Consider the following 27,900-nt stretch of genomic DNA (forward strand, 5'->3'; position numbering starts at 1 on the left):
ATACCCCTGCTGAGCAGGAACTGACACAGCTCATCGCTCATGAAGGAGGATCCCCTGTCACTGGATATAGGCGGGGAAACCGAACAGAGCAAAGATAGTATTTAGGGCTTTGATGACGGTGGCAGACGTCATATCGGGGCATGGGATGGCGAAAGGGAACCTGGAGTACTCAGCGACCACACTGAGAATATACGTGTTTCGGTCGGTGAAGGGGAGGGGCCCTTTGAAATCCACACTGAGGCGTTCAAAGGGGCGGGACGCCTTCACTAGGCACGCACGGTCCGGCCGGTAGAAGTGCAGCTTGCACTCCCCACAGACCTGGCAGTCCCTGGTGATTGTCCATACTTCCTCGATGGAGTAGGGCAGATTTCATGCCTTAATGAAGTGGTACAACCGTGTGACTCCCAGGTGACAAAGGCTGTCGTGCAGGACCCGGAGTCGGTCTACTTGTGCGCTGGCACATGTACCTCAGGATAGGACGTCTGGGGGCTCGTTGAGTTTGCCGGGGCGATACAAAATCTCGTAATTATAGGTGGAGAGCTCGATCCTCCACCGCAAGATTTTATCGTTTTTTGACCTTGCCCCGCTGTGTGTTATTGAACATGAAGGCTACCGACCGTTGGTCAGAGAGGAGAGTGAATCTCTTGCCGGACAGGTAATGCCTCCAATGCCGCACAGCTTCAACGAATGCTTGGGCCTCTTTTTCGACGGATGAGTGCCGAATTTCTGAGGCATGAAGGATGCAGGAAAAGAATGCCACGGGTCTGCCTGCCTGATTGAGAGTGGCGGCTAGGGCGACGTCCGATGCGTCGCTCTCTACTTGAAAGGGCAGTGTCTCGTCTACTCAGCCATGGCTGTCACTGACTGTGCAATGCCTTGGACACCTTCACTTGTGGTGACGACAACGTGCACCAGGTTGTCCACTGCAGTCCCCATCCTAGCAGTGTTGGCCTCGGTGCCAGGCATTCATGGCGACATCTTACGCCCATAGCCTCTAGGACTCCTCCAAGCGGCAATGGATCTGCTGGAGTGACGCTGACATCTCCCTCTGAACGTCCCGGCCGCTCCCTAACACCTCCTATCATCTCTGGGAGAGCCTGTTCCACAGGCTTAGCACCAGGCTGGGACCCAGTTGGGTCCTGGGATCCAGCAAATCTCCAACTGCTGTCTCGCCTGGGGGTTCCTGCTTCCATCTGATCTGCATCAGCAGCTGTGTACTGCTCACCAGTGCCCCATACGTCTGACCACTAACATTTCCCACTGAGGTCTGTATATCTGTGTAGCCACCTGGGGTGACCACTGCCCAACACAAAATGGAAGATTGCAAGGAATGCAGGGAAATTGGACATGTTGTAAAAGCAAGCAGCTTGCAAAGCGCTTGTATATTCAGACTACTGCAGAAACCAGTTCTGACTGCTGCAGAAACCAGACAGCACTATGAAAAGAAAGCAGTTAGCATACTAATGAGGTGATACCGGGCGATCTCCAGATACAATAGAAACAAGTTAAACACAAATTGATACATTCAATGGAAGGCCAGACTTTTCGGCGCCAAAGGAAGTCCAAAACAATAAGTCCCAAGAACCACCCAGTGATCTCGGTACTGCCCCGTTATTGGGGAATTCAAATCAATCGATTGGGAAGAGACCCAATCGATTGCGAGTATATAGAGGGTCCGCCCAGACCCTGAGAGAGGTATAAGACAGAGACCGCGATCCCAGCTCTCTCTCTCTGCCAGCCTCTCCTTGACCAGCCAGCCCTCCCAGCAGACCACCGTTGCAGCAGAAGAACCTTGAGGAGGAGAGGTCTGGACAGCAGCCGCCAACAAGTAAGTGTCACAACGCACGCTACGAGAGTAGACACTCCTGACCCCCTTTAGTCCATAAGTACTGGAATCCTGCAGACCCAGGACAAAGCTAGAGGCCGTTGTTCCCTGATCCGGCAGTCCCCTTATGCAGATAAGTATTTGGTCTATTAGTGGTAGGATTAGCCTAGTCTTATAGTTTATATGCATGATTAGTAGATTATTGTAATATAATAAACGTGTCTTGTTTGAACTTACTAATTGGTGTATGGATTTATTGCTTTGAACTTGAACTTGAAACTTGTGGCGGTATCTTAACGACACCTGGCGACTCCAAAGCTAACGAATGAAACAGAGCCAAATTGAGTGTTAAGTACACTCACCCAGAACGAGCAACATTTACACTTGTGGAGGGTAGGGATGACAGCTGTTATGCCTCGATTGTGTCTCCCTCGGAGCTTCCCTCTGAGGTGTTCTCCTGGGAGGCTGGAGAGAGGGCCACCCGGGATGGGCCGATGCCGTCAGCTGGTTAAGACCTGTGGGAGAATGGACATGTGGTCAATGGGTGGGATGGGTCAGTCAGTAAGGTAACAATAACTCACGTTTGACAGGTCCTTTGGCTGGGGCCCGGTGGTTTCTCACCTCTGCAGCGTCAGCCAGCCTCCGTATTGGTGATCGCCCTGTCTTCGGCCACATCGGTGTCCTCCAGGGTACGCTCCTCGAAGGTGATGATGATTCTTATGTCTGGCACCTCTCTTCCAGTCTGGGCCCACTCCCGTTGGTTGTGGGAGAGCTTTTCCTGAGGAGGGCATCATGCGTGGTTCACAGTGGTTGGGGGGGGGGGGGGGGGGGGCGGCGTGTGAAAGGAGGGTTGTGGGGGTTGAAGGGAGATGGTTGGTGGGTCGCATGGAGAGTTGGGCGGGGTGGGCGCTCGAATGGGGGCAGACAGATCTGGGGGTGGGGGGCATCGAAGACTACTCACTCATGCTGTCCGGTAGAGGTTGTTGACCTCTTTCCGGCACTGGATGCTTCTCTTCCTGGTCAAACTCCCGGTGCTCACAGCCACCGGCAATATGTTGTTTGATATCTGTTACACTATCAGTGTTGATTGTTATGATGTATGTGTGGGCAATATTGTGTTATTATTGCTGAACCGAATATCGCTAAGCTGAATTCTCAGACTTTTATCAAACCAAATATCTTGCGATCATCCTTTCAACTGGCATCATTTCATTTCATTTTAACTATTTATTTGATACGGCTGTTATCAGCAACTTCAGTCACCTCCGCAAGATGAAAATCACTTATTGTCACGAGTAGGCTTCAATGAAGTTACTGTGAAAAGCCCCTAGTCACCACATTCCGGCGCCTGTTCGGGGAGGCTGTTACGGGAATCGAACCGTGCTGCTGGCCTGCCTTAGTCTGTGTTCAAAGCCAGCGATTTAGCCCAGTGTGCTAAATATAATGACCATACGCTGCATCTACTACATCCTACATGTCACATCCAACCACCACAACAAAGTTGATGATCGTTTGGTCCGACTGTTAACTGCCTGAAATGAATGTCACACTGTGATGAATTATCATAGAGAGGGTTGCTATCATATGAAGATTGTATTCCTACTGCTGAAATGAAATGGTCATTGGGACTGAGATTTCTTATTTAGAAATAAAACTAGAACTGCGCCCTAGAGGAATGATCAATGTCATAATCTCAAAGTTGCAGTTCCCCAAATAACCCCCCCCCCCCCTCCCTACCCCTGCCTTCCCCCTCCCCCCCACACATACACACATAAACACAGCTGAGAAAAGCTGTGCTCCAAATATTTTTGGAAGGAAATATCTGTAACCGAGAGCAATTTCAGAAATACTGTACATGGGTAGATAATGCTTTTTTCTAATGTTCTCTCTTTGTGACTCTCAGTGAGTCAGGAACAATGAGCTGAGGTCAGCAGAATGGTGCCACAAAATCTGTGCAAATAAAGTTGATCTTTGCTAGATAAACTTTGCCATCTTCCAAACAGATGGTAGGAGAATAATTTTTCTTTCATGGTTTAGTGTCTTTAGCTGATACTTATATTCTGAGAAAATGTAATTTAGGTATTCTAATTTTATTGCATTACTTGGTCATTAGCTCAGTTCAGCTTCAGCTGACAAGATTAAATGGTGATGCCTTGTATAGCACGCTCCACGGGCTGCTACGAAAAGAACTATTGCATATTCTTTACTTTTTAAAAATTGCTTGGTAGAAATAGGAGAGGTAGCATCTGGATTGAAACTTGCCTTTGTATCTCTTACTGAAACATAGGCACCCGCAAGATGGAGCACAATGGTAACAGCTGGCATGAGACTTGTTTCATTTGTCACCGCTGCCAACAACCAATGGGCACAAAAAGCTTCATCCCCAAGGACAATGAAAACTACTGTGTTCCTTGTTATGAAAAGCAGTTTGCCATGCACTGTGTGCAGTGCAAAAAGGTGAGCCACTTATTACGAGGTCTGTTGGCAGTATTTCTTTTAATGGATCTAAACCAATTGTGTGATGTTGCGTAGGGGCCATTCAAATGAAGAAGGTTCAATTTCCTTGTGTTAAGTGAATAAATCCAGCAAAAAGAACCAGGGAAACCAGAATTGGCTTCAGCACCACTGAACGTGAGGAAAAGAAAAACCTTCCAGGATTTCCATTCCCAAAAGTTGGTTAGCAATTCCAACTTGAAATTTGGACATGAGTGTTGAGAGCAGTTAACTGGGAATTTATGAAACAGGTTGTTGAGGATCCCAAGGCCATTCACAATTTGGTTTCACTAGTGGATAATTGTCACTAAGCCAAGACAGTGGATGCTGACATGCAAAGGAAGGAAATTAAAACAAACTTTTGGAAATTAAAACTACCTAACCGTGCAATAAGTACCAATTATCTTCTCCCGCCTTTGGGGCCCTCGCCTCCAACAAGAGCTTTTTAAATTTATTGTTTCATTGGATGTGGGTGTTGTTGCCAATTCCTAATCGTCCTTGAATTGAATCACTTGCTAGACCAGTTCTGAGGGCAGTTAAGAGTCAGCCACTTTGCTTCAGATCTAGAGTCACATGTAGGCCAGACCAGGTAAGGATGGCAGATTTCCTTCCTGAAGGAAGATTAGTGAATCAGTGGGTTTTAATGACAATAAATGATAGTGCCATGGTCTCCGTTACTGAGACGAGCTTTCAATTCCAGATTGCCACAGTCTCTTGTTGTTCAGTTTTGTTCCCACTGAGCACTAACCTTTGTTCTCCTATTAACACATTCTGCTACTCTACTGTAATAATCCACAGGAGGCAGGAGTCCCGTCACCACACCAATATTTATTTCCAATCACTAGATACAAGAGCAGCTCCAAACAGTGCTGCTAGCATTCCAGTCAACTTAAGACTGGGGCACAAAGCCTACACAGGTGCTTATATGGGCCCCCTCAATGAGCTATCGTTGAGGGAGCTCATATTCCAATTGGCCAACCAATAATGCTAATTGGAGGTCATTACACTCCTCCCCGCAAGGTCCGAGGAATTCCTGCCAGCTGGCATTCCTCTGAGCTTCTTCCTGCTCCTCATGTCCGGGTCGGTCACCTCTGTGTCGTCCGCTGGGTTGTTCTCCGACGTGGGCGGGGTATACCTTATAGGTGCCCGTCTTTTTCTTGACGACCTCCTTGGAAGTTGTTCTTTCTCCTCCTCGGGGAGAGGTGTCGCGGCGGCCTCGTCAAACGTGTCCATCTCCGACTCTGACGACTGGATGACGGGATCTGGAGAAATTGCTTGGGGCTGGGGTGTGGGTATTTTTTCCATCTGGGCTATCCCAGCTTGAGGCGGTCCTGCTTCGCCTGCCTCCAGGTGTGGTTCCGCTGCCTTTATTTGGTCTAGGTGTTTCTTCAGCACCTTACCTCCTACCGAAACTTCATAGGATATGGGCCCTATTTGGGACTCTACCGTGCCTTTGACCCATGTTGGTCCATTCCCATAATTCTTGACCCAAACCGGTGTCCCCACATGGAAATGTCTCTGCTGCTGTATATTATCATGCCCCCTGCGTTGGGTCTCCTGTTGTTTCTCCACTTTCCCTGTTAAATTTGGGAAAAGGAGACTCAGCCTCGTTCGCAGCCGCCTTCCCATTAAGAGTTCAGCTGGCGGTATGCCCGTTGTGGAATGCAGTGTGGTCCTGTAATCAAACAGCCAGCGGGAGAGCTTTGTGTCCATTGACGCTGCCGGCTGCTTCTTGAGACCCGCTTTAAGTGTCTGGACCGCTCTCTCTGCCAGGCCGTTGGTCGCTGGATGGTAAGGGGCCGTTTTGATGTGACGGACTCCGTTTTCCTTCAGGAATTTTCCAAATTCCCCACTTGTGATTGCCGTTCCGTTGTCCGACACCAATACCTCCGGAAGTCCATGTGTTGCAAACGAGGCCCTGAGCTTTTCGATTGTCGATGCTGTGCTTGCCGTGTTTACCCGGTGGACATCCAACCATTTGGAGTGGGCGTCCACTATCACCAAAAACATTGAGCCCATGAAAGGGCCGGCGTGGTCAATATGCAGGCGGGTCCACAGTCTGCCTGGCCATTCCCACGGGTGCAATGGTGCCGCTGGTGGCACTCTTTGCCCCTGTTGGCACTCCTGGCACCGACGTACCAAGGCTGCTATGTCTGTGTCCAAACCTGGCCACCAAACGTAGCTTCGAGCTTGCATCTTCATTTTAGACACCCCTGGGTGTCCGTGATGTAACTCGGTTAAGATTGCCCGACGGCCCTGAGTTGGGACGATTACCCGGGCTCCCCATAATAGGATACCGTCTTCAACGGTTATTTGGTCCCTTCTGCTCCAGTATGGGTGCATCTGGGGCTCCACTGGTCTTTCCAGTTCCCCTGTTAGCAGTAAATGCTTCACCTTGGCTAAAACTGGGTCTTTTTGTGTCCACAACCGAATATGTTGTGCGTCGACTGGTAGGGTGTCCAAAAAATTTAGAGTAATTACTGTCTCCTCTACTTTCGGTATTAGCGACGGCGTGTCCGGGAGGGGATGTCTGCTTAAAGCATCTGCATTTGCTACTCGTGTTCCTGGTCTGTGCTCCAGAACGTGGGTTTCCTCCGGGTGCTCCGGTTTCCTCCCACAGTCCAAAGATGTGCGGGTTAGGTGGATTGGCCATGGTAAATTGCCCGTAGTGTCCTCAAAAGTAAGGTTAAGGGGGGGTTATTGGGTTACGGGTATAGGGTGGATACGTGGGTTTGAGTAGGGTGATCATGGCTCGGCACAACATCGAGGGCCGAAGGGCCTGTTCTGTGCTGTACTGTTCTATGTTCTATGTTCTATACGCCGCCAGTAGCAACGCCCAGCGTTGGATTCTACCTGATGCGATCGGGGGTATTGACTTGTCTTCTTTTAATAACCCTAAGAACGGCTTATGGTCCGTCACTATGGTGAATTTCCGCCCGTACAGATACTGATGAAATTTTTTTACTGCGAATATCACCGCCAGTCCTTCCTTCTCGATTTGGGCGTACTTCCTCTCAGCCATCGCCAAGGTCCTCGAAGCATAGGCTATTGGCCGTTCTTCCCCATTCCTTCCTCTATGGGCTAAGACGGCTTCTACCCCGTAAGGGGATGCATCACAAGTGACCACCATCTCCTTCCTTGGGTCATAATGCTCTAGGACATTTTCGGATGACAGCTGTTCCTTAATGTCCCTAAATGCTCGGTTTTGGCAGGTGGACCATTTCCATTCTTGCCCCTTTTTTAGTAGCTGGTGTAGGGGTTCTAGGATGGACGCCCTATTTTCAATAAATGTGCCATAATAGGTTACCAACCCTAGAAATGATTGTAGCTCCTGGACCATGGCAGGAGCTGGGGCTTCTTTTATTGCCCTTACTCTGTCTTCTAATGGATGTAAGCCTGACTCATCTATTTTATATCCCAGGTACGTCACTTGCGGGGCCAGAAAAATACATTTTTCTCTTTTAAGCCGTACGCCTGCCTTTGCGAAATGCCTGAGCACTTCCTCCAGGTTCCTTAAGTGTTCCCTGTTCGTCCTACCCGTGATTAAGACATTGTCCAAATAAATCGCCACCTGCGGTAGTCCCTGCAGAATATTTTCCATCATACGCTGGAATATAGCGCAGGCTGATGACACTCCGAAAGGTAGCCTAGTGTAACGAAAAAGGCCCTTCAGGGTGTTGATCGTAGCGAACGTCTGGGAGTCCTTGTCCAGTTTTAACTGCAGGTAGGCGTGGCTCATGTCCAGCTTCGTGAACAAAAGCCCACCTGCCAATTTGGCATATAGGTCGTCTATTTTCGGGATCGGGTATTTGTCCAGCAGTGCGTATTTGTTTACCATCTGTTTGAAATCTCCACAGAGATGTATCGAGCCGTCTGGCTTCAAAATTGGTACCACTGGCGCTGCCCATTCCGAGAACTGTACTGGTCTGATAATGCCGTCGCGCTGTAACCTTTCTATTTCGACCTCTACTTTCTTCCTTAACGCGAAAGGTACCGGCCTGGCCTTACAAAATTTTGAAAGGGCTTCTGGGTCCACGTGCAAAGTTTGTTTGGTGCCTATGATTTCCCCCAAACCTTCTTGGAAGACCTCCGGATATTTTTGGAGTACTCCACTCAACTGCCCGCTTCACTCTGGAAAATTTTCATCCAATCTAATTTTAGGTCTTTCAGCCAGTTCCGTCCAATTAAGCTCGGTCCGGAGCCCTCTACTATCGTCAACGGTAACCTGAGCAATTGTTTCTCATATTCCACGGGTACATGAGTCGTGCCTAGAACTTCCAGGGGTTTACCCCGTGTAGGTTTTAAGTTTCGTCGATGTTTTTGTTAGGGTTAGTGGCTGGGGTCCATCTTTGATTTTTAAAAATGCTGCCACTCCCATTACTGGTACGGCCACCCCGTGCCTATTTTCATTATTGTCGGCCGACCTTTCACCCGTGGGGTAATCTTAATAGGTTCTGCTTTCTTCATCGCAATATTATATAATTGTTCCCCTTCGAAGGAGGATGGGGATGAGGATGCGTCCCCACCTGCTATTCCTCTTTTGCCACCTCCTTCTAGGGTTTCTGTTGCTGTTACCCCACTCTGTCTGGTGCCAAAAACGGTTCTTCTATGTTGGGGGAGCCTCAGCCGATACTTCCCTCTGTCCCCAGTTTCTCCTAGCAGACTTGGGGGCAGTTCTGGGGTTTTCCTTTGGCCCTCTATTCCTCAGGCTTTTCCTGAGAGCGGCTATCTGATAGCTGGACCCGTTGTGGTAGTCCGTCTCACAGGTATCTACCTCCATTGGCGTGCCCTGTAGTTCCTGCGCCCCACTTGCTGCATTTTCTAGGGACAGTGCGAGCTGTAACGCCTGCCTGCAGTCTAGCTGCGTTTCCGCCAACAGGCGCTTCTGTATTGTGAGGTCGTTTATACCACACACTAACTGGTCCCGAAGCATTTCATTTAGCGTAGGCCGAACTCACATTTTTCCGCCAGCCTTCTCAGGCGGGTCTAGAAATTTGTGACTGACTCCCTGTCTTCCCGCTTCGCTGTGTAGAATCTGTACCTACGCAAAATGAGGAGTGGTTTTGGGTTGTAGTGCTCTTTCACCAATACCATGAATTTTTGGAAAGAATTCGTGTCCGGCGCATCGGGATAAGTTAGACTACGTATAATGGCGAAAGCTGAGGGTCCGCAGGCCGACAGCAGGATAAGCCGTCTCCTTCCGTCCGTAATTATATCATTGGCCCGGAAGAAGTAACACATTCTCTCCACATACTGGGACCAGTCCTCAATAGTCGGGTCGAATGCATCTAACCTCCCAAATAACGGCATTTTTGAAATAGCAAGGCTTACCCTCCGAGTGCGGCAGCTGGTCTCCGCAAAGTTCTTTGTTTACCTTGTCGCCACTGTAATAATCCACAGGAGGCAGGAGTCCCGTCACCACACCAATATTTATTTCCAATCACTAGATACACGAGCAGCTCCAAACAGTGCTGCTAGCATTCAAGTCAACTTAAGACTGGGGCACAAAGCCTACACAGGTGCTAATATGGGCCCCCTCAATGAGCTATCATTGAGGGAGCTCATACTCCAATTGGCCAACCAATAATGCTAATTGGAGGTCATTACATCTACCTTTACCACTATTAACACACTTCAGTCCAGAATGGCACCATTGACAACCCCTTTATCTTATGTCCATGGCATCTCTGTCAATCTCCCCTTAGCTCCGACCAATGACTAACTTTCCAATCTTTCCCCACCCCCTCTCCAAGTATATTATAATTCATTGCATTTCTATCCATCTTCAGTTCAGTAGCACAGTCATATGGACTCAAAACGTTAATTGTGTTTCTCTCCCCACAGATGCTGCCACACTATCTAGCGTTTTCTGTTTTGCTTTTAGCCTGACACTTCCTGATGCCGTTAACTCTCTGCAACTCATCCCTTTTGTCTTTCCCAGCTCTCAGACTGAAGGGTCACACCTCCTGCTGCTGTAGTTCACTTATCACTTACCCAACAATAGCAGTTTCAAATAATCAATATGCGCAGTTTGTTTTTCCAGCTTTTTACAGGATAGGGTATATTTAGTGACTTTTACTGGACAAAGGGGCAGGAGTTTCCCTGAGACTGTCCATAGTTCAAAGCATTTCTCGTAAACTTTTACATTAACTGAATTAACCATTTCACATTGCTTCTCGGCATTTCATATCACTTGTACAAAACTTTAGTTCACATTTAACTGAGCTTATTCATCATGCTTTACAACTATGTTACAGACAGAATACAATGTTAAAAGATATGCTCAACGTCATGATAACTAACTTCTAACAATATTATCATTATTTTAAAAAAGCTTAATCGTTCAAATGCACAGCTTGAAAATGAAGGAATCTGATCCCTCACAATCAAGGTTTGGAAATATTCAAGGTTTCTGTAACAATGCACATCCTTCTACTATTTTACATTTGATAGCGGCATTTAAGATGTATCTAGACAGATACATGAATGGGCAGGGAGCAGGGGGATACAGATCCTTAGAAAATAGGCGACAGTTTTAGATAAGAGGATCTGGATTGGCGCAGGCTTGGGGGGGGGGGGGGGGGGGGGGCGCGAAGGGCCTGTTCCTGAGCTGTAATTTTTCTTTGTTCTTTGTTCTTCTTTGTTCTATTCCATGTCAGTGCCTTTCATACCCTTGGTCATTGTAATTTCTCATCTTGCATAAATTCAGTGACCAACATTCTCCTTCTCAGGTTCTTGATCATACCTCTCATATGCCTGAGGGGGATTGTCAATGCCACCTAAATAGCCAGCAGAATACACACTGGCTTATATGATATTTTTATCCAAGAGGGTACCACAATATTTGAACCTTGTCCCATCAGCTACAATCATCACGTATTTCATTTATCTCCTTTTCTCTTTCATAATTCCTTTGCCTCAATTTATACCATTCTGAGGAACGGTAAATTTCCTGTTTCAACTGTATTTGAAGTTCTGGGAGAGGAGGAACTAAACTTTTATAATCTTTATTAGAGTCACAAGTAGGCTTAAATTAATACTGCAATTAATTTACTGTGAAAATCTCCTAGTTGCCACACTGTGGCACCTGTTCGGGTCCACTGAGGGAGAATTCAGAATGTCCAATTCACCTTACAAGCACTTCTTTTGGGACTCATGGGAGGAAACCGGAGAACCTGGAGGAAACCCACGCAGACATGGGGAGAACGTGCAGACTCTGTATAGACAGTGACCCAAGCCGGGAATCAAACCTGGGACCCTGCCACTGTGCTACTGTGCCACCCATTACTCCTTAGCCTGATCTTCAGTACCATTTGGCTTTCCATCTATTAGTACCCATCCCTCAGGTAGTTGGGGAATAGACTTGGATTCTCTTGAACAATTGCTGAGCAAAAAAATGGAGAATATAATCTGGATCACCAACAAGGTCAACATGATTCATAACGATTAGGGGAAAAATTGCAATTTGAGTTGGAGCGATGTTAGTGTCCCATAGATTTCTGACTGATTCCCATTCACCTTTTTCATGTCCTTGTCCAAAAATAACTATGTTGTGTTATGTTGCCTCGAGTAACATGAGCTGCTACTTGATGTAGGCTCTGCTGAAAGATGCTCCAGACTCAGAGATAGGTTTAACGTATTTATTGAATGATTAACAATGCTCCTAAATGAGTTTGACACTCTACTAATCTGCCTCTAGTAACTCAGTCTACTCTGCTAACTATATAAGCTTGTTCTCGACCATATGCTAGGGTGTGATATTGCTGATAATAAACCTTGTCCTGCTCTTTTGGTTTCTGCCGGTGGAAGAGGCAGAGCCTGTGTGCCTTGTCCTTTATATATGGGTCGTGTAGTGCCCCCTTGTGGTAATGCCACCTCTGGGTGTCCTGATTACCTGTGCCACCTCCTGTGTCCTGTTCTAATGACCCATTGGTTGCCTGTCTGCATATCACGACATCTCTGGTGCTCCCTCTAGTGGTTACTTAGTTGTAGTGTATTTACATTAACCCCTTGTGTATATACAGTGATGTATATCACTACACACTACTTCTCATTTTGGTATCGTTCTTCTCTGCCTCCTATTTAAATGTTATTCAATGCATACTCTGCATTCCTCTTTAATCTCCCATATCTGAATAAAAATCTTTCAGTGCGCAATCAAAGGTGCATGCTTCCCGCAACTTCTACCCTCCTCCTGATCTTCGAGGTTTCTGATGGTTTCTCTACCCCTTTGGTCACCAGTATTGCTATTGGTATGTCAAAGAACAAAAAAACAATACAGCACAGGAACAGGTCCTTTGGCCCTTCAGGCCTATACCTGTTGTGATACTAACCTTTGCCAAAAACCTCAGCACTTCCTTGTGCCGTATCCCTCTATACCAATCCTATGCATGTGTTTTTCAAGAGGCCTTTTGAATGCCATGAATGTATCTGCTTCCACAACCTCCCCTGGCAACGCGTACCAGGCACTCACCACCTTCTGCATAAAAAACCCGCCTATCACATCTCCTCTAAACTTTGCCCCACGGACCTTAAATCTACGCCTCCTGGTGACTGACCCCTCCACCTTGCGAAAAAGTGTTTTCCCATCCACTCTATCCATGCCCCTCATAATCTTGTAGACCTCTACCTCTGTTTTTCTAATGAAAACAGTCCGAGTCTATTCAGCCTTTCCACATAGCTAACGCCCTCCAGACCAGGCAACATCCTGGTAAATCGCCCCTGCACCCTCTACAAAACCTCCACATCTTCTGGTAGTGTGGCGACCAGAATTATGTGCAATATTCCAGGTGGGGCCTTACTAAGGTTCTATACAACTGTGCATGATTTGCCAGTTTTTATACTCGATGCCCCGTCCAATGAAGGCAAGCATTCCGTATGCTTTCTTGACTACCTTGTCCACTTGTGCTGCCACATTCAAAGATTTGTGGACCTGCACGCCCTGATCTCTCTGACTTTCTATTTTCCTAAGAATTTTGCCATTTACAGTATATTTCCCCTCTATGTTAGACCTACCAGAGTGCATTACCTCACATTTGTCCAGATTAAACTCCATTTGCATTTCTCTGCCTAAGTCTCCAATCTATCTATGCCCTGCTGTATCCTCTGACAATCCTCAACACTATCTGGCACTCCACCAACCTTGGTGTCAACCGCGAATTTACTAATCAGACCAGCTACATTTTCCTCCAAATCGTTTATGTATATGAAGTTATGTATACGTTTATGTTATTAGAGGTAAAGATATCACTGTTTTCTTTGTCATTCCAATTGAAGTTTTTCCTGCTGGCTCCTAACCTGGATGCATAATAACCTCTCTGCAACTGTCCCTGACTGTTGGTTGCGAATACAAGTTTGAGATAGAATGCTGGGAGACATTTCAAGTTGCCTACCTTTATAAGAAAACTAAATTTAGCATTCATTCTTTCCTGTTTTAACTGGATAATGTGGAACCATTTCAACATTGGTTCCTGCTAGGGCAGCACGGTGGCGCAGTGGTAGCACTGTAGTCTCACGGCACTGAGGTCCCAGGTTCAATCCTGGCTCTGGGTCACTGTCCGTGTGGAGTTTGCACATTCTCCCCGTGTTGGCGTGAGTTTCGCTCCCACAACCCAAAGATGTGTAAGGTAGGTGGATTGAACAATGAGATGAAATTGCTCCTTAATTGGAAAAAATGAATTGGGTACTCTAAATTTATTTAAAAAAACATTGGTTCCTGCTTGGGCCCAAAAAATAGGTAACAACATGATTCAATTTCTCCACGATTGTGTATGATCCTGTCCATTTCATCACATCAAATTAGTTTTTCCTAGGTGCAGTTTTGCAAACATCATGTGATCTCCTACATTACATTCACTTTTCAAGAAATTTCTTAACTAGGTTCTGTAATTTTTGTGATTTGTGTGTGTTTCTCACCACCTGTATACTCCTGTTACGTGCTCAATCGAACTCTGTAGTCGTATCTGACGGCATGGCTGCTCTGTTAATGGAGTGTACCCTCCCAAAGTCAAGTTTTTAAAAATGTATTCATGGGATGGGCATTGCAGGCTAGACCAGCTTTAAAGTCCATCCTAATTTCCCTCAAGAAGGTGGTGATGAGGTGCTTTCTTGAGCCGCTGCAGTCCATGAGGGCAGCACCGTAGCACAGTGGTTAGCACTGTTGCTTCACAGCGCCAGGGACCCATGTTTGATTCCCGGCTCATTGTCACTGTCTGTGCGGAGTCTGCATGTTCTCCCCTGTGTGTGCATGGGTTTCTTTCAGGTGCTCCAGTTTCCTCCCACAGTCCAAAGATGTGCGGGTTAAGTGGATTGGTCACGTTAAAATTGCCCTGTAGTGTCCAAAAGTTAGGTTGGGTTGCTGGGTTACCGGGATAGGGTGGAGGTGTGAGCTTAGGTAGGGTGCTCTTTCAGGGGCTGGTGTAGACTTGATGGGCTGAATGGCCTACCTCTGCACTGTAAATTCTATGCTGATGAGATGTAGCTGCATCCACAGTGCTCACAGGGAGGGGGTTCCAGGACTTTGAACCAGTGACTGTGAAGGAGCTTTGATATATTTCCCAGCCAGGAAGCTGTGTGGTTTGGAGGGGAACCTCCAGGTGGTGGTGTCCTCATGCATCTGCTGCAATTTCAGATTGTAGAGGTTGTGGGTTTGGAAGTTGCTGTCTGAGGAACTTTGGTGAGTTCCTTGAGTGTATCCTGTAGAATGGTACACACTGTTGTCGTTGTGTGTCAGTGGTGGAGGGAATGAATGTGGATGGGGTACCTATCAAGTATCCTGGATGGCATTAAGCTTCTTGTGCGTTGTTGGAGCTGCACTCATCCAGGCAAGTGGAAAATATTCCAACACACTCCTGACTTTTGCCTTGTAAATAGTGGATAGGCTTTGTGAAGTCAGGAGGTGAGTTACTTGCTGCAGGATTCCTAGCCTCTGACCTGTAGCCACAGTATTAACTGGCTAGTCCAGTTCAGTGGCCTGGAACTTTCATTTGCCATCCAGTCATGGCCTCATATGGACTTACAGCTGTGGTCTAATGTGGGTTGACCTTATTGCCTTCATGCAAAGTGAATCTGTCCATTTACCGGGATGTACTGTACATATCTTATTCAGCATAATTTTTGCAGTTCTATTTCCTCTTTCCATTATCCCTGAGGATTGTGGATGGTGGGTGATATGCAATTTATGGTGAAACTGCAGCAATTGCTGCAGAAATTTAGAAACTTACACTGTAAAATGTGCACCTTGGTTTCAGTCCACTTGGTGCTCCCCACCTACATAGCACCTCACTGAGAAAATGCAGGCCATGGTTCATGCCTAATTATCCCTGCAGTTGATGTCAAGGAGGATCTCCAATAGGTAAGAAGCCAGCAAGTTTCACTCTTTGCCTTGGAGGCCTCTAAGGTTATCATCCGGTCCAGAGGCTGCTCCATGGAGTAGGATGAGAAACGTTCCTTTTTCTTCTTACCAAAGGTACACTGAGAGCTCTGCGATCAACAGCCTGAAGGAAGAAGGTGGCTCAGGGAAGTCGTCACATTTTGACATGTTGAAGATCAGTAAATCTTTTTATGCTGCATTGTTTCATGTGAAACCCACAGACAGCACAGCTTCCAAGTCCTTCCTGTCCTAGATTATGGAGGTATTTTAGACGAAACAAGTGGGCCAGTCTAGACAAAACGCTAACTCTGGAAGTGCTGGCAAAGGCCATTAAATCCTGTGAGAAAAGTATAACTTCTGGGAGCGGCAGCTTACCGGCTGAGTTGTGTTTGGCTCTGTGGACCTGGATCGGCCCACACCTGCTCGAAGTGTATGAGAGTTGTTATGACCAGGTGAGGAGTGAACTACATCCCCTCTATTCAGCCTCTGGTTAATCACAACAAAGATTTATAAGTTTATTTTTTCAATGGATGCCTTTGCCAAAAATCCCAAATATATTTGTTTGCTATCATGCAGTGAACAATAAGGAGCAAATCAGAAGAAATAGTTGACCAACTAAATACATACTTTGGTTCTGTGTTCACAAAGCAGCAGAAGGAAAGGGATGAATTTAGAAATTGGGGACCCATTTTATTGCTGAATATGGACTACAAAATTCTGTCCAAGGTCATTGCCAATCAGGTCAAGTACTCTGGAGTTGGTGATCCACCCTGACCATACCTGTACTGTACCTGACAGGCGGATCTCGGAGAATCTTGCGTTAGTCAGGGATATGATTGCCTATGTCTGTGACACCTACTTCATCAACCTGGAGCAGCCTTTAACAGAATATCATGGGCTGGATTATCCCAAAATGGGACTATGTCCCCACGCTGGTGTAAAAACGATGGAGTTTTACTCTGGAGATTCCTGGGAAAACATACAGCTAATTCACAGCCCTGCAGGGACTAGCAGGGACCCGGAGTAATTCAAGCAGATTTAGCTGCTGATACGGGCCCCCACACTTCCAGTTTTGAGTCCGCGCATGCGCACGGCGGCGACCTCCAGTGGCCGTGCCAATCACCATGGCGGACTCGGTCCGCGGAGGTAGACACAAAAATTAGAGCCCCCCGATCGGCCGCATGCCCAAGGATCTGACTGTGCGGATCTCAACCCCGGCCGTCTGTAAGGCCTCCCCCATGTCTGATCCCCCCCCCCCCCATCTCCTAGGCCAGCATCCCGACCGGCAATATCAGGTTAGTTCCATGCCGTCGGGAACGCGACGGGTCGGGCGCAGAGGATCGCTGTGCTGGCCTCTGTCAATGGGTCCCCAGCCGCCTGGCGTACTCCGCGATCACCCCAATTCTTGGGTCCCGGAGAATTGCCGGACTGGCACCGGGCCCGAAATTAGCGTGAAATTGGATTCTCCGCCCTGCAGCAAACATGATTTTGGCGTGGGGCTGCAGAGAATCCAGCCCCATATATCTAGATCATAGAATTTACAGTGCAGAAGGAGGCCATTCAGCCCATCGAGTCTGCACCGGCTCTTGGAAAGAGCACCCTACCCAAGGTTAACACCTCCACCCTATCCCCATAACCCAGTAACCCCACCCAACACTAAGGGCAATTTTGGGCACTAAGGGCAATTTACCATGGCCACTCCACCTAACCTGCACATCTTTGGACTGTGGGAGGAAACCGGAGCACCCGGAGGAAACCCACGCACACACGGGGAGGATGTGCAGACTCCGCACAGACAGTGACCCAAGCCGGGAATCGAACCTGGGACCCTGGAGCTGTGAAGCGATTGTGCTAACCACAATGCTACCGTGCTGCCCAATGATGATGGATGTGCTCTCCAAAATCATGTTTGAGAGAAAATCCACAACTCGACCCAACTGTTCTACACAAACAGCAGCACAGTTTTGATCCATGGGTGAGAATCAAAAGCTTTTCAATTATATCTGGAATCTGGCAGGGCTGCCCTCTAATAGGTAAGTTGGGGAGTATGAAGTGAGGCACTGCAAAGGGTAACCGGGACCTCCTCTTGTGCAAGGATGATACAGTTTAAGGTGGTGCACAGGGTGCATATGACTCGGGCAAAAATGAGTGGGTTCTTTCAGGTAGCAGATGAGTGTGAGAGGTGTGGGTGGGGGCCAACGAATCATGCGCACATGTTTTGGGGTTGTGAAAAATTGGGAAGACTCTGGGCAGGATAGTGGAGGAGGAGGTGGACCCGGACCCTTTGGTTGCGATATTTGGGGTTTCAGAGAAGCCGGAGCTCATGGAGAGGAGGAAGGCCGATGTCTTGGCTTTCGCCTCTCTGATTGCACGGCGACGAGTTTTGCTGGAGTGGCAGTCGGCATCGCCACCGGGGGTAGCAGCATGGTTGGGTGACCTGTACCACTTCCTGCGGTTAGAGAAGATAAAGTATGAGTTAAGGGGCTCAGCAGGGGAGTTTGGGAAAAGGTGGGGGATGTTTGTGACCATGTTTGAGGAGCTGTTCGTTGCAGGGGGTGGGGGGGGTGATGGGGGTGAAAAAGGAGGAAAATCTGTACAAACTGTATAGTTGATTGTTGGGAAGATGTTTACCGGGGTGTTTATTTGGTGTAACTACTTTGATACAAGTTTGAATAAAATGCCCGTTTACCCTTTGCAGTTTTAAAAAAAAGTTAGATTTATGCTGAATTGCAAACAAAACAAAAAATTGCAGTGATTGATTAAGTGAACGAGCGAAAGAATGGTAGATGCAGTTTAATGTTGAAAAGTGTGAGATACAAATAGAAGAAAGAAATTCAATCAAAAAGATGATGTTAAGGGATGTAATTTCCCAAAGGACATTCAAATTATATGTCACAAATGATTAAAAGTCAGCTCGGGGGCAGCACGGTGACACAGTGGTTAGCATTGCTGCCTCACGGCACCGAGGTCCCAGTTTTGAACCCGGCTCTGGGTCACTGTCCGTATGGAGTTTGCACATTCTCCCAGTGTTTGTGTGGGTTTCGCCCCCACAACCCAAAGATGTGCAAGGTAGGTGAATTGAACACGCTAAATTACCCGTCATTGGAAATAATGAATTGGGTACTCTAAATTTTTTTAAAATGTCAGCTCTGGGGCAGCATTCTCCCCTACCCGGCGTGACGGAGGGTCCCAGAGTAGGGGAGTGGCGCCAACCAGTCAGGGGTCACGCCTCCCCAAAGGTGGGGAATTCTCCCCACCTTTGGGGGCCAGCCCCGCGCCAGAGCGGTTGCCACCAGAAGACCGGCGCAAAAAACCAGTGTCCCCGAAAGGCTTTCGCCGGTCCACGCATGCGCTGGCAGTGACGTCAGCGGCAGCTGGCCGCTGACGTCACTGCCGGCACATGCGCGATGTGGGGTTCTCTTCCGCTTCCGCCATGGCGGAGGCCGTGGTGGACGCGGAAGAAACTAGTGCAGCCAGGGCACTGGCCCGGACTCTGAGGGGGGGGCCCCGATCGCGGGCCAGGCCACCGTGGGGGCACCCCCCGGGGTTCGATCGCCCCCCCGCCCCCCCAGGACCCCGGGGGCCTGCTCGCGCCGCTGAGCCCGGCGTTCCAGAGGTGGTTTAAACCTCGGCGGCAGGAGAGGCCTCCCAGCGGCGGGGCTTCGGCACATCCGGGCCGGAGAATCGCCGCAGGAGCCTCTCCGATCGGAGTGGCGGGATTCCTGCCCCCGCCACTTCCCGGGTGGCGGAGAATCTCTGCCACGGCGGGGGCGGGATTTTAGGCGCCCCCAGGCGATTCTCCGACCCTGCTGGGGGTCAGAGAATTTCGCCCCATATGTGCAAGGTCATTTTTTTCCAAATCCAATATGCGAGATTCATCATTAGAGGTGCAAAGGAATTGTATATTCTGCTTTGGGTACCCCACTTGATGAAAGAAATTCTGCTCTTAAGGATTTACAGGAAGTAAATGATTGGATGAAGCAATGATCATAGGCCATGCAACTGTGGGTTATACTCATAAATGATCAGGAGATCGAGGAGTGAATGGATTAATATATTAATAATAAGGGACTACATGGTAGATGAAAGGCACTGACTTATTCTAGCTGGTGAATCCAGAACAAATGGGTGGAATCGTAGAATGTTGAAGTTGGTGGGGCTGATTTCCACTTTTGGTGGGGAGAAAATGTGCAGTTTTAGTTTGGTCACCTATTATATACCCTGCCTGAATTTCCTTTCAACAGCTAATCTGTAGATAGATGTTTACTGCTTGCACTCAAAGTGAAAATTACCCACACCATCCCTGAAGACCATAAATGTTGATGACAGTGATGAAAAGAGAAATAGGTATTGCTTTGGAAGTACAAATAGTTGGGGATATGGAGGAAGAGTTTGTAATTGATATTTAAGCTGTGGTGCTGCCATTTCCAATAATGGCCTACTTTTTTTCTTCAATAAAACCTTGACCAGTTGATCTAATTCTGTGGGCAAATTTGCGAATATGATTTAATAGCAGTGAAACAGCGTACTGAATAATTTTACCAGCATTGCTTTGGCATTGTAAAAGTCTGGCATCTGTTTCCACAAACCAGTGTAAATTTTAAAATTAATTTCAATTTTCTTTTGTTACATGAACAAATTCTCAATCATACAACAAAATGTATATGATTTATCCTCTCTCCATTTCCTGCTCAATATTTCAACTAAAAATCTGCTGTAGTGGTATCAATCATTACCTGTTGAAGATGAAGTAACTTACAGTTGCCTGTATTTCACCTTACTAACCAGGCCATTACTACTGGAGGTGTCACTTACCATGATCAGCCCTGGCACAAAGAGTGCTTTCTCTGCACCGGATGTAAAATGCCACTGGCTGGACAACGTTTCACCTCACGAGATGAATTTGCCTATTGCCTGGATTGCTTCAGTAATCTCTATGCCAAAAAATGTGCCGGCTGTGCCAATCCAATAACTGGTAAGTTCTTCGATGTAACTGTTTTTGATTCATTTTTACAGGATGTGAGTGTCACTGGCTAGGCCAGCATTTATTATTGTGAATGCTTTAGCCTTATCTTTTGCACTGATGTACTGGGCGATTCCGTCATTGAAGATGTGGATATTTGTGGAGCCTCCTCCTCTGTGAGTTGTTTAATTGTCCACCACTATTCACAGCTGGTTGTGGCAGACTTCAGAGCTTAGATCGGATCTTTTGGTTATGGAATTGCTTAACGCTGTCTATTACTTGATACATATGCTGTTTGGCACCCAAATAGTCCTGTGTTGGAGCTTCACCAGGTTGACACCTCAATTTTAGATATGCCTGATGTTGCTCCTGGTATGCTCTCCTGCACTCTTCATTGAACCACGGTTGATCCCCTGGCTTTGTGGTAATGTTAGAGTGAGGGATGTGTCAGGCCATGAGGTTACAGATTATAGTTGACTACAATTCTGCTGCTGCTGCTGATGGACCACAATTCCTCATGGGTGCCCAATCTTGAATTGCTGGATCTGTTTGAAATCTATCCCATTTAGCACAATGGTAGTGCCACACATGACGGAGGGCATCTTCAATGTGAAGATGGGACTATATCTTCACAAGGACTGTGCCATAAACAGATGTATCTACGGCAGGATGATGAGGATGAGGTTAAGGATTTTTTTTCTCTCTTGTTGGTTCCCTCACCATATGCCACAGTCACGATCTAGTAGCTATGTCCTTTAGGATAAGGCCAGATCAGTCTGTGGTGAAACTAACAAGCCACTCTTGGTGATGGACATTTGAAGTTCCCCACCCGGAGTACATTATGTGCCATTTACACCCTCAATGCTCCCTCCAAGTGCTAGCTCTACATGGAGAAGTACTGGTTCATCAGCTGAGGGGAAACAGTACATAGTAATCAACAGCGGGTTTCTTTGCTCATGTTGACTTGGTGCCATGAGACTTCATGGGGTCCAGAATCTATGTTGAGGACTCCCAGGACAATTCCCTCATAACTGTATACCACTGTGCTGCCACCAATTCCAGGTGTGTCCTGCCGGTGGGACAGAATATACCCAAGAATGTTGTTGGTGTAATCTGGGACAATATCTGTGAGGTATGATTCTATGAGATTCTATGAGGGCTGTTGTTTGACTCGTCTGTGAGACAACTCTCCTAATTTTGGTACAATCCCTCAGATGTTAGGAAGGAGGACTTTTCCGATTGACAGGGCTGTGTTTGCTGTTGTTATTTCTGGTGCCGCGTGGTCCATTCGGTTTCATTCCTCTGGTAGCGATTGAATACAGCTGAGTCGCCTGCTAGGTCATGTAAGAGTCAACACATTGCTATGAGTCTGGAGTACATGTAGGCCAGACAGGTAAGGACGGCAAGTTTTCTTCCACAAAGGACAACGATGAACCACTAATTTGGGTTTCACGACAATTGACAATGGTTTCATGATCATCATTAGACTTTTAATTCCAGATGTTTTATTGAGTTTGCGGGATTCGAATTCGGGTCCCCGGAGCATTACCCTGGGGTCTCTGGATTACTAGCCCAGTGACAATACCACTATGCCACCGCCTCGCCTGTGATTACAAAAGGAGGAAATTATCACCAAAAGTTCAGATGAATCTTTGTGCTGCTTACCCGGTGAGACATGTTCACTTGATATCTGGTACAGAAAAGATATTTAGATTTAATCTGATTCCAGTGTAGTATATGAGTAATTGTAACCTTCACCACCTGGGCAGTACTTCAGTGGGTTTGAGCAGCTGCCTCTAGCAGAATCCACCCAATTTTAATTGAATTAAAAGCAACAACAACAGAGGAAGATTGATTATTTTTTGGTTTAGTCTGATCAACTCACGGAATTGGGGCTGAAGTATGAAAGTTGAACTGCTCTAAATTGCATTTGGTCCAAATATCTATGCAGTTTCCTGGTATCATCTCTCCCAACTGCTTCCTTGGCGATCTGTTCCACATAATTATGACCCTCTGTGTAATGTGGTTAAACCTCATTTATCTATTTACCTTCCTTTTGCAATCAATTTTTTCCAGGTCTTGGGGGAACCAAGTACATCTCATTTGAGGAGCGTCAGTGGCATAACGACTGCTTCAGCTGCACAAAATGCTCTATGTCACTAGTGGGCCGTGGATTCCTCACAGAACGAGATGACATCCTTTGCCCTGAGTGTGGCAAGAATCTGTGAGAACAAATTGGTCAGCAAAAGATTTTACAGCAACTTTGACTGCAGCCGCATTAAAGCAAACCTATCTGGCTATCACCTACTCTTGTATGAATTATCCGCACTTGTACTTCCTCTTCCTTTGCTTGAAATTTTTTTTTATTTTTTTTATAGCAGTTTACAAAATGTTTATGAATTCACAGATGGTTTGCATGAACGCACTGGAATATTTCCAAGTGAAAGTTTTGCATTTTAATCTAGTAAACACACATCAACATCAGCAAACAAAATTGAATATCTGTATAATGATGTGCGAATACCAAGACATAGTGGTTCACATTATATCAGTAAAGATTTAATTTTATTGTTGATTATATGTTAATTAACATTGCCGATTCTTTTTAACTGTAAAAGTAGTGTGGTACAGATTTGAAAGTCGAGGAGAAATTGTAAATGACTTTACCAATTGAATCACCTGGCAACTGACAGAATTGACAATGGTCCAGACACCATTACTAAGCTAACTTTGGCCTGCTGTATTTCACATTTTGTAAAAACAAATCTGCAAGTAAGATTTTTATTATACTGCATGAACATATGTGTGAAGTGAATATTGGTTGAAGGTACCACCGTGCATCTCAATATTTTCTTCAGCCATTAGGTATTTTGATACATAATGTGCATCAAAGAAAAAATCTGCCTCTGTACATTTCTCCAATATCCTGAACTTGTGAAGAAGGTATCTACAACTGCCATATCTAAACCCAGATTCCTGACAGTAGTTCATCAGACCCTTGATTCTGTTGTACAAGAATTAAAACATACACAATTACACTGTGGCACATAATAGATGAATTTTTAAAATAAGGTCACAATCAACTTTCCAATTATACTTAAATGTCTCAAATTTGTTTAAAAATGGCTTTAAAATAAAGATTTTTGGGGGCAATGTATTGTTTAATGTAGTTCTTTGGAGTAGTGCTGTCTATTAAGTTCAATGTACTATTCAAAGTATTTTTAGAAAGAATCAGCTACTACTAATTCCCCTACATTAGATAAATTATTGCCCTTTCCTGGATTCACCTTTTTTCTGTTCCGAGCTCCAATCAGATTCCATGAGACATCTCCTTTCTTTGATTCTTCTTCTTTGGCGATCACTCACTAACAACTATGATTGTCCACCTGAGAAATTCTGTGTTACTGGTCATGGGTTCTGTGGGCTCTTGCATGGCTGCTGAGCCCGATAGAGCTGCACCTTCGATTGCACACTTGACAGGTGTTTATGGGAGGTGGGATCTGGCCTTACACTCTAGATCGCTGGTATTCCTTTCTCGGGCTCCTTTTCTGGGCCTCCTCTTACCTTCGCGTGTCTTTAAAGAAGCGCATCCCTTCAATCAGGAGGTTCCTCCAAGTAGGTCTCTTCTGAGCAAGGGTCTCCCAGGCATTGATGTTGATGTTGTATTTCTTGAGGTAAGCCTTCAGGGTGTCTTTGAAGTGCTTCCTTTATCCTCCTCTTGTTCCAAAGGCTCCCTTGAGCTGGGTAAAGGAGATTTGCTTTGGCAGTTGGGACTCTGACATCCTAAGTACATGGCCGACCCGGCGGAGTTGGTTTCGGATGATCATGGCCTCGATGCTGATGCTCTTGGCTCCTTCAAGGACACTGATGTTAGTGCGCCTGTCCTCCCAGCTGATGCAGAGAATCCGTCTCAGGCAGCGTTGATGGAACTTCTCCAGGGCATTGATGTGGTGTCTGTACATAGTCGTACTTTCTGAGCCATATAGAAGAGTTAGGAGGATGACCGCCTTGTACACAGGAATCTTGATGTCAGCATGAATGTTGCGGTCGTCGAGGCCTCTCGCCCTTAGGCATCTGAAGGGAGTGCTCACGGATTAGATACGATGTTGGATCGCCACATCAATGTCAGCCTTAGAGGAGAGGCAGCTCCCCAGGTGAGGGAAATGTTCCATGTTTCACAGGATTTTTCCTTTGATCTTGATGGAGGGAGATACCAGATCTTGCCCTGGGGTGGATTGGGAAAGGACTTGAGTCTTCTTGAGGTTAAGGATGAGACCAATTCTTCGGTATGCTTCTGCAAAGGTGTCAAGCATGGCTCGGAGATTCTCTTGAGAGAGTGGAGATGGCGATGTCACTGGCATACTGAATTTTCTCACTTAGATTAAGGTCATGTTAAACAGATGCCCTTTGAATCATAAGGAGTGATGTAGAGGTGATTGGAGACTGACTTTCATAATACAAGATTACATGTGCATATTAAATTAAATAAATCTGGGCCCAGCAATAAGTTGACGTGGCAAAGCTTCCAATATGGCGGTCAGTCTGTGCCCTAGTAAAGGAAGGAAAGGAAACATCCAGGGATGATGCCATAATCCAGAGCCTTTGCGTTTACAAATAAAGGGGTGGTGGGCTTGTTTGAGGCCTTTTTAGTTGGCTTGCTTTGAACACAATTGGCACTAGACTGGCTGCATTCAGAGAAATGAGGTCTAACTGCAACAACCAAACCAATGGTGAAAAAGGTACATTTATTTTGTTTTAAATGTAAACAAGATATGGAGGTGCACTCCTGCTTCTCCAGAGCATTTACAGCTCCTGCTCGGCTCTCATCTATACCTCCCAATTACCTAATTACTCCTGATCGCCTCCCCACCTCACCCTATCCCTTTTCGCCCCTGCCCACCTCATCCACTTCCTCCTGTCCCCAACACACCACAGGCCTTCCTGATACAACAGCCTGAAATCCAATTCTGATTTTCTAGCCAGCTTCCTGAGGTTACCAGCAGGAGCACAGGCAGATCATAAAGCAAGGTTCTAAGGGTGGCACATCCTGCTTTCTGCTCATTGTACTGGAAAAAGATTGGGAAGAGTTTGTGCAGGAAGAAGCATCACATTTGTGGGACATTGCAGTAATTTCTGGAACAAAGGAAGGCTGTGTTTTTTTTTAAAATTTAGAGTACCCAATTAAGGGGCAATTTAACGTGATCAATCCACCTACATGGCACATCTTTTGGGTTGTGGGGTGAAACCCACGCAAACACGGGGAGAATGTGCAAACTCCACACGGACAGTGACCCAGAGCCGGGATCGAACCTGGGACCTCGGCGCCGTGAGGCTGCAATGCTAACTATTGTGCCACTGTGCTGCCCAGGAAGGCTGTGTTAAAGGGATTGGCTTAGAACATAGGAGCAGGAGCAGGAATGAGCCCAATTATTAACTCTTACTGAGTGCAGTAATCAAGTATAAAATAAATAAAGCAAGTAGAATAATTTTCTTATCTAGGTGGCCTTACAGTGTCTGATGGAAAAAGTGAGTAAAACACCAGGAAGAGCAGAGCATTTGCGAAAGAAGCCTCCAGAACAATGTCAGACATTTTTCGAAAAAAGGGACATCTCTATGAAAGCGGAATGAGATTACTTAAATACTACATCTGGTCAATATTACTATATGGATATGAAAGTTGGAATACAAACAAGACAATGGAAGGTAAAGACAAAAAAGATGTCAGATGAGGATTAGTTGGACAAGACATGCAGCTAATGAGGAGGTTTTGAGGAAAGCAGCTACACAGAACTTTGACAAATGATCACCCAGAGACAACTGTAATTCCTTGGGCACATATTTATAGGAGAAACCAGAACAGTCTGGTAGTAACTGGTAAAACTGAGGGTAGCAGAGCAAGAGGAAGACAATGGACAAAATATACTGACAGCTTAAGCCGATCAAGCACAAGTCCCGAAACAAGTGCTGTTCGGTAACTTGGACATTCTGATTTCTCACCCCCTCCCCTTGGTACCCAAACAGGCTCCAGAATGTGGCGACTAGGGGCTTTTCATAGTAACTTCATTTAAAAAAATTTTTTTTTTAGAGTAGCCAATTATTTTTATTTTCCAATTAAGGGGCAGTTTAGCGCGGCCAATCCACCGAACCAGCACATCTTTGGGTTGTGGTGGTAAAACCCATGCAGACACGGGGAGAATGTGTAAACTCCACACAGACAGTGACCCATGACCAGGATTCGAACCCGGGTCCTCAGCAGTCCCAGTGCTAATCACATGGCGCCCTAGGCAGTAACTTCATTGTAGTGTTAATGTGAGCCTACTTGTGACAATAAAGATTATTATTACTATTATAAGATTTGAGAACACACCAAGCTACTGTTCATTATCAGGGACTATGAAAGTTGGAGAACCATGATTGCCGATGTTGTAAAACTTGGCAACCGAAGAAGAAGCAAGTAAAGGATCAGCTGTAGAGGAAAATCCTGGTTGTCTACTTCGTCCCCAGCATCACAGATATCAGTCTTCAGCCAATACAATTCACTCCACATGAGATCAAGAAACAGTTGAAAGCACTGAATACTGCTAAGTCTATGGGCTTTGACAATATCCGAGTAATAGTACTGAAGACCTGTGCTCCAGAACATGTTGCACACCTAGCCAAGCTCTTCCAGTACAGCTACAACACTGGCATCTACCAGGCAATGTGGAAAATTGCCCAGGGGTGTCCTATCAGGGCTGATTTAGCACAGTGGTCTAGACACCTGGTTTGTGATGGAGAACAAGGCCACCAGCTTACCCAATCAGGCACTGGAATGTGGCGACTAGGGGCTTTTCGCAGTAACTTCATACTTGGAACAATAAAAGGTTATTATTATTATTATTATTATTATAATACACAAGAAACAGGACAAATCCAACCCAACCAATTACCGTCCGACCAGTCTCCTCACCATCATCAGCAAAGTGATGGAAGGAATAATCAACAGAGCTATCAAGCTGCACTTACTCAGTAATAACCTGCTCATGGACGCTCAGTTTAGGTTCCGCCAGGGTCACTCAGCTCCTGACCTCATAACAGCCTTGGTTCAAATATGGACAGAAGAGCTGAATGCCAGGGGTGAGGTGAGAGTGACTACCCTTGACATCAAGGCAGCAGTTGAATGAGTATGGCATCAAGGATGCCATACTCGATGCAGTGCAAAGACGTGCAGGTTACGTGGATTGGCCATGATAAATTGCCCTTAGTGAC

General features: G+C 46.4%; 1 protein-coding gene across 7 annotated transcripts in view; it reads left to right on the forward strand.

The window, feature by feature from the left end:
* Positions 1-23,805, forward strand: part of LOC119977432 (four and a half LIM domains protein 2) — a 76,071-nt gene extending 52,266 nt beyond the window's left edge. For all 7 annotated transcript variants that reach the window (XM_038818330.1, XM_038818335.1, XM_038818329.1 and 4 more), the window contains 3 exons: positions 4,113-4,282; positions 20,478-20,664; positions 22,729-23,805. In XM_038818330.1, coding sequence (XP_038674258.1) covers positions 4,113-4,282; positions 20,478-20,664; positions 22,729-22,880 — 509 coding nt within the window. In that variant the 3' untranslated portion in view covers positions 22,881-23,805. The remainder of the gene's footprint in view (positions 1-4,112; positions 4,283-20,477; positions 20,665-22,728) is intronic.
* Positions 23,806-27,900: the final 4,095 nt, after the last annotated feature.

This window comes from Scyliorhinus canicula, chromosome 14, assembly GCF_902713615.1.
Source record: "Scyliorhinus canicula chromosome 14, sScyCan1.1, whole genome shotgun sequence".
Lineage (NCBI taxonomy): Eukaryota > Metazoa > Chordata > Chondrichthyes > Carcharhiniformes > Scyliorhinidae > Scyliorhinus > Scyliorhinus canicula.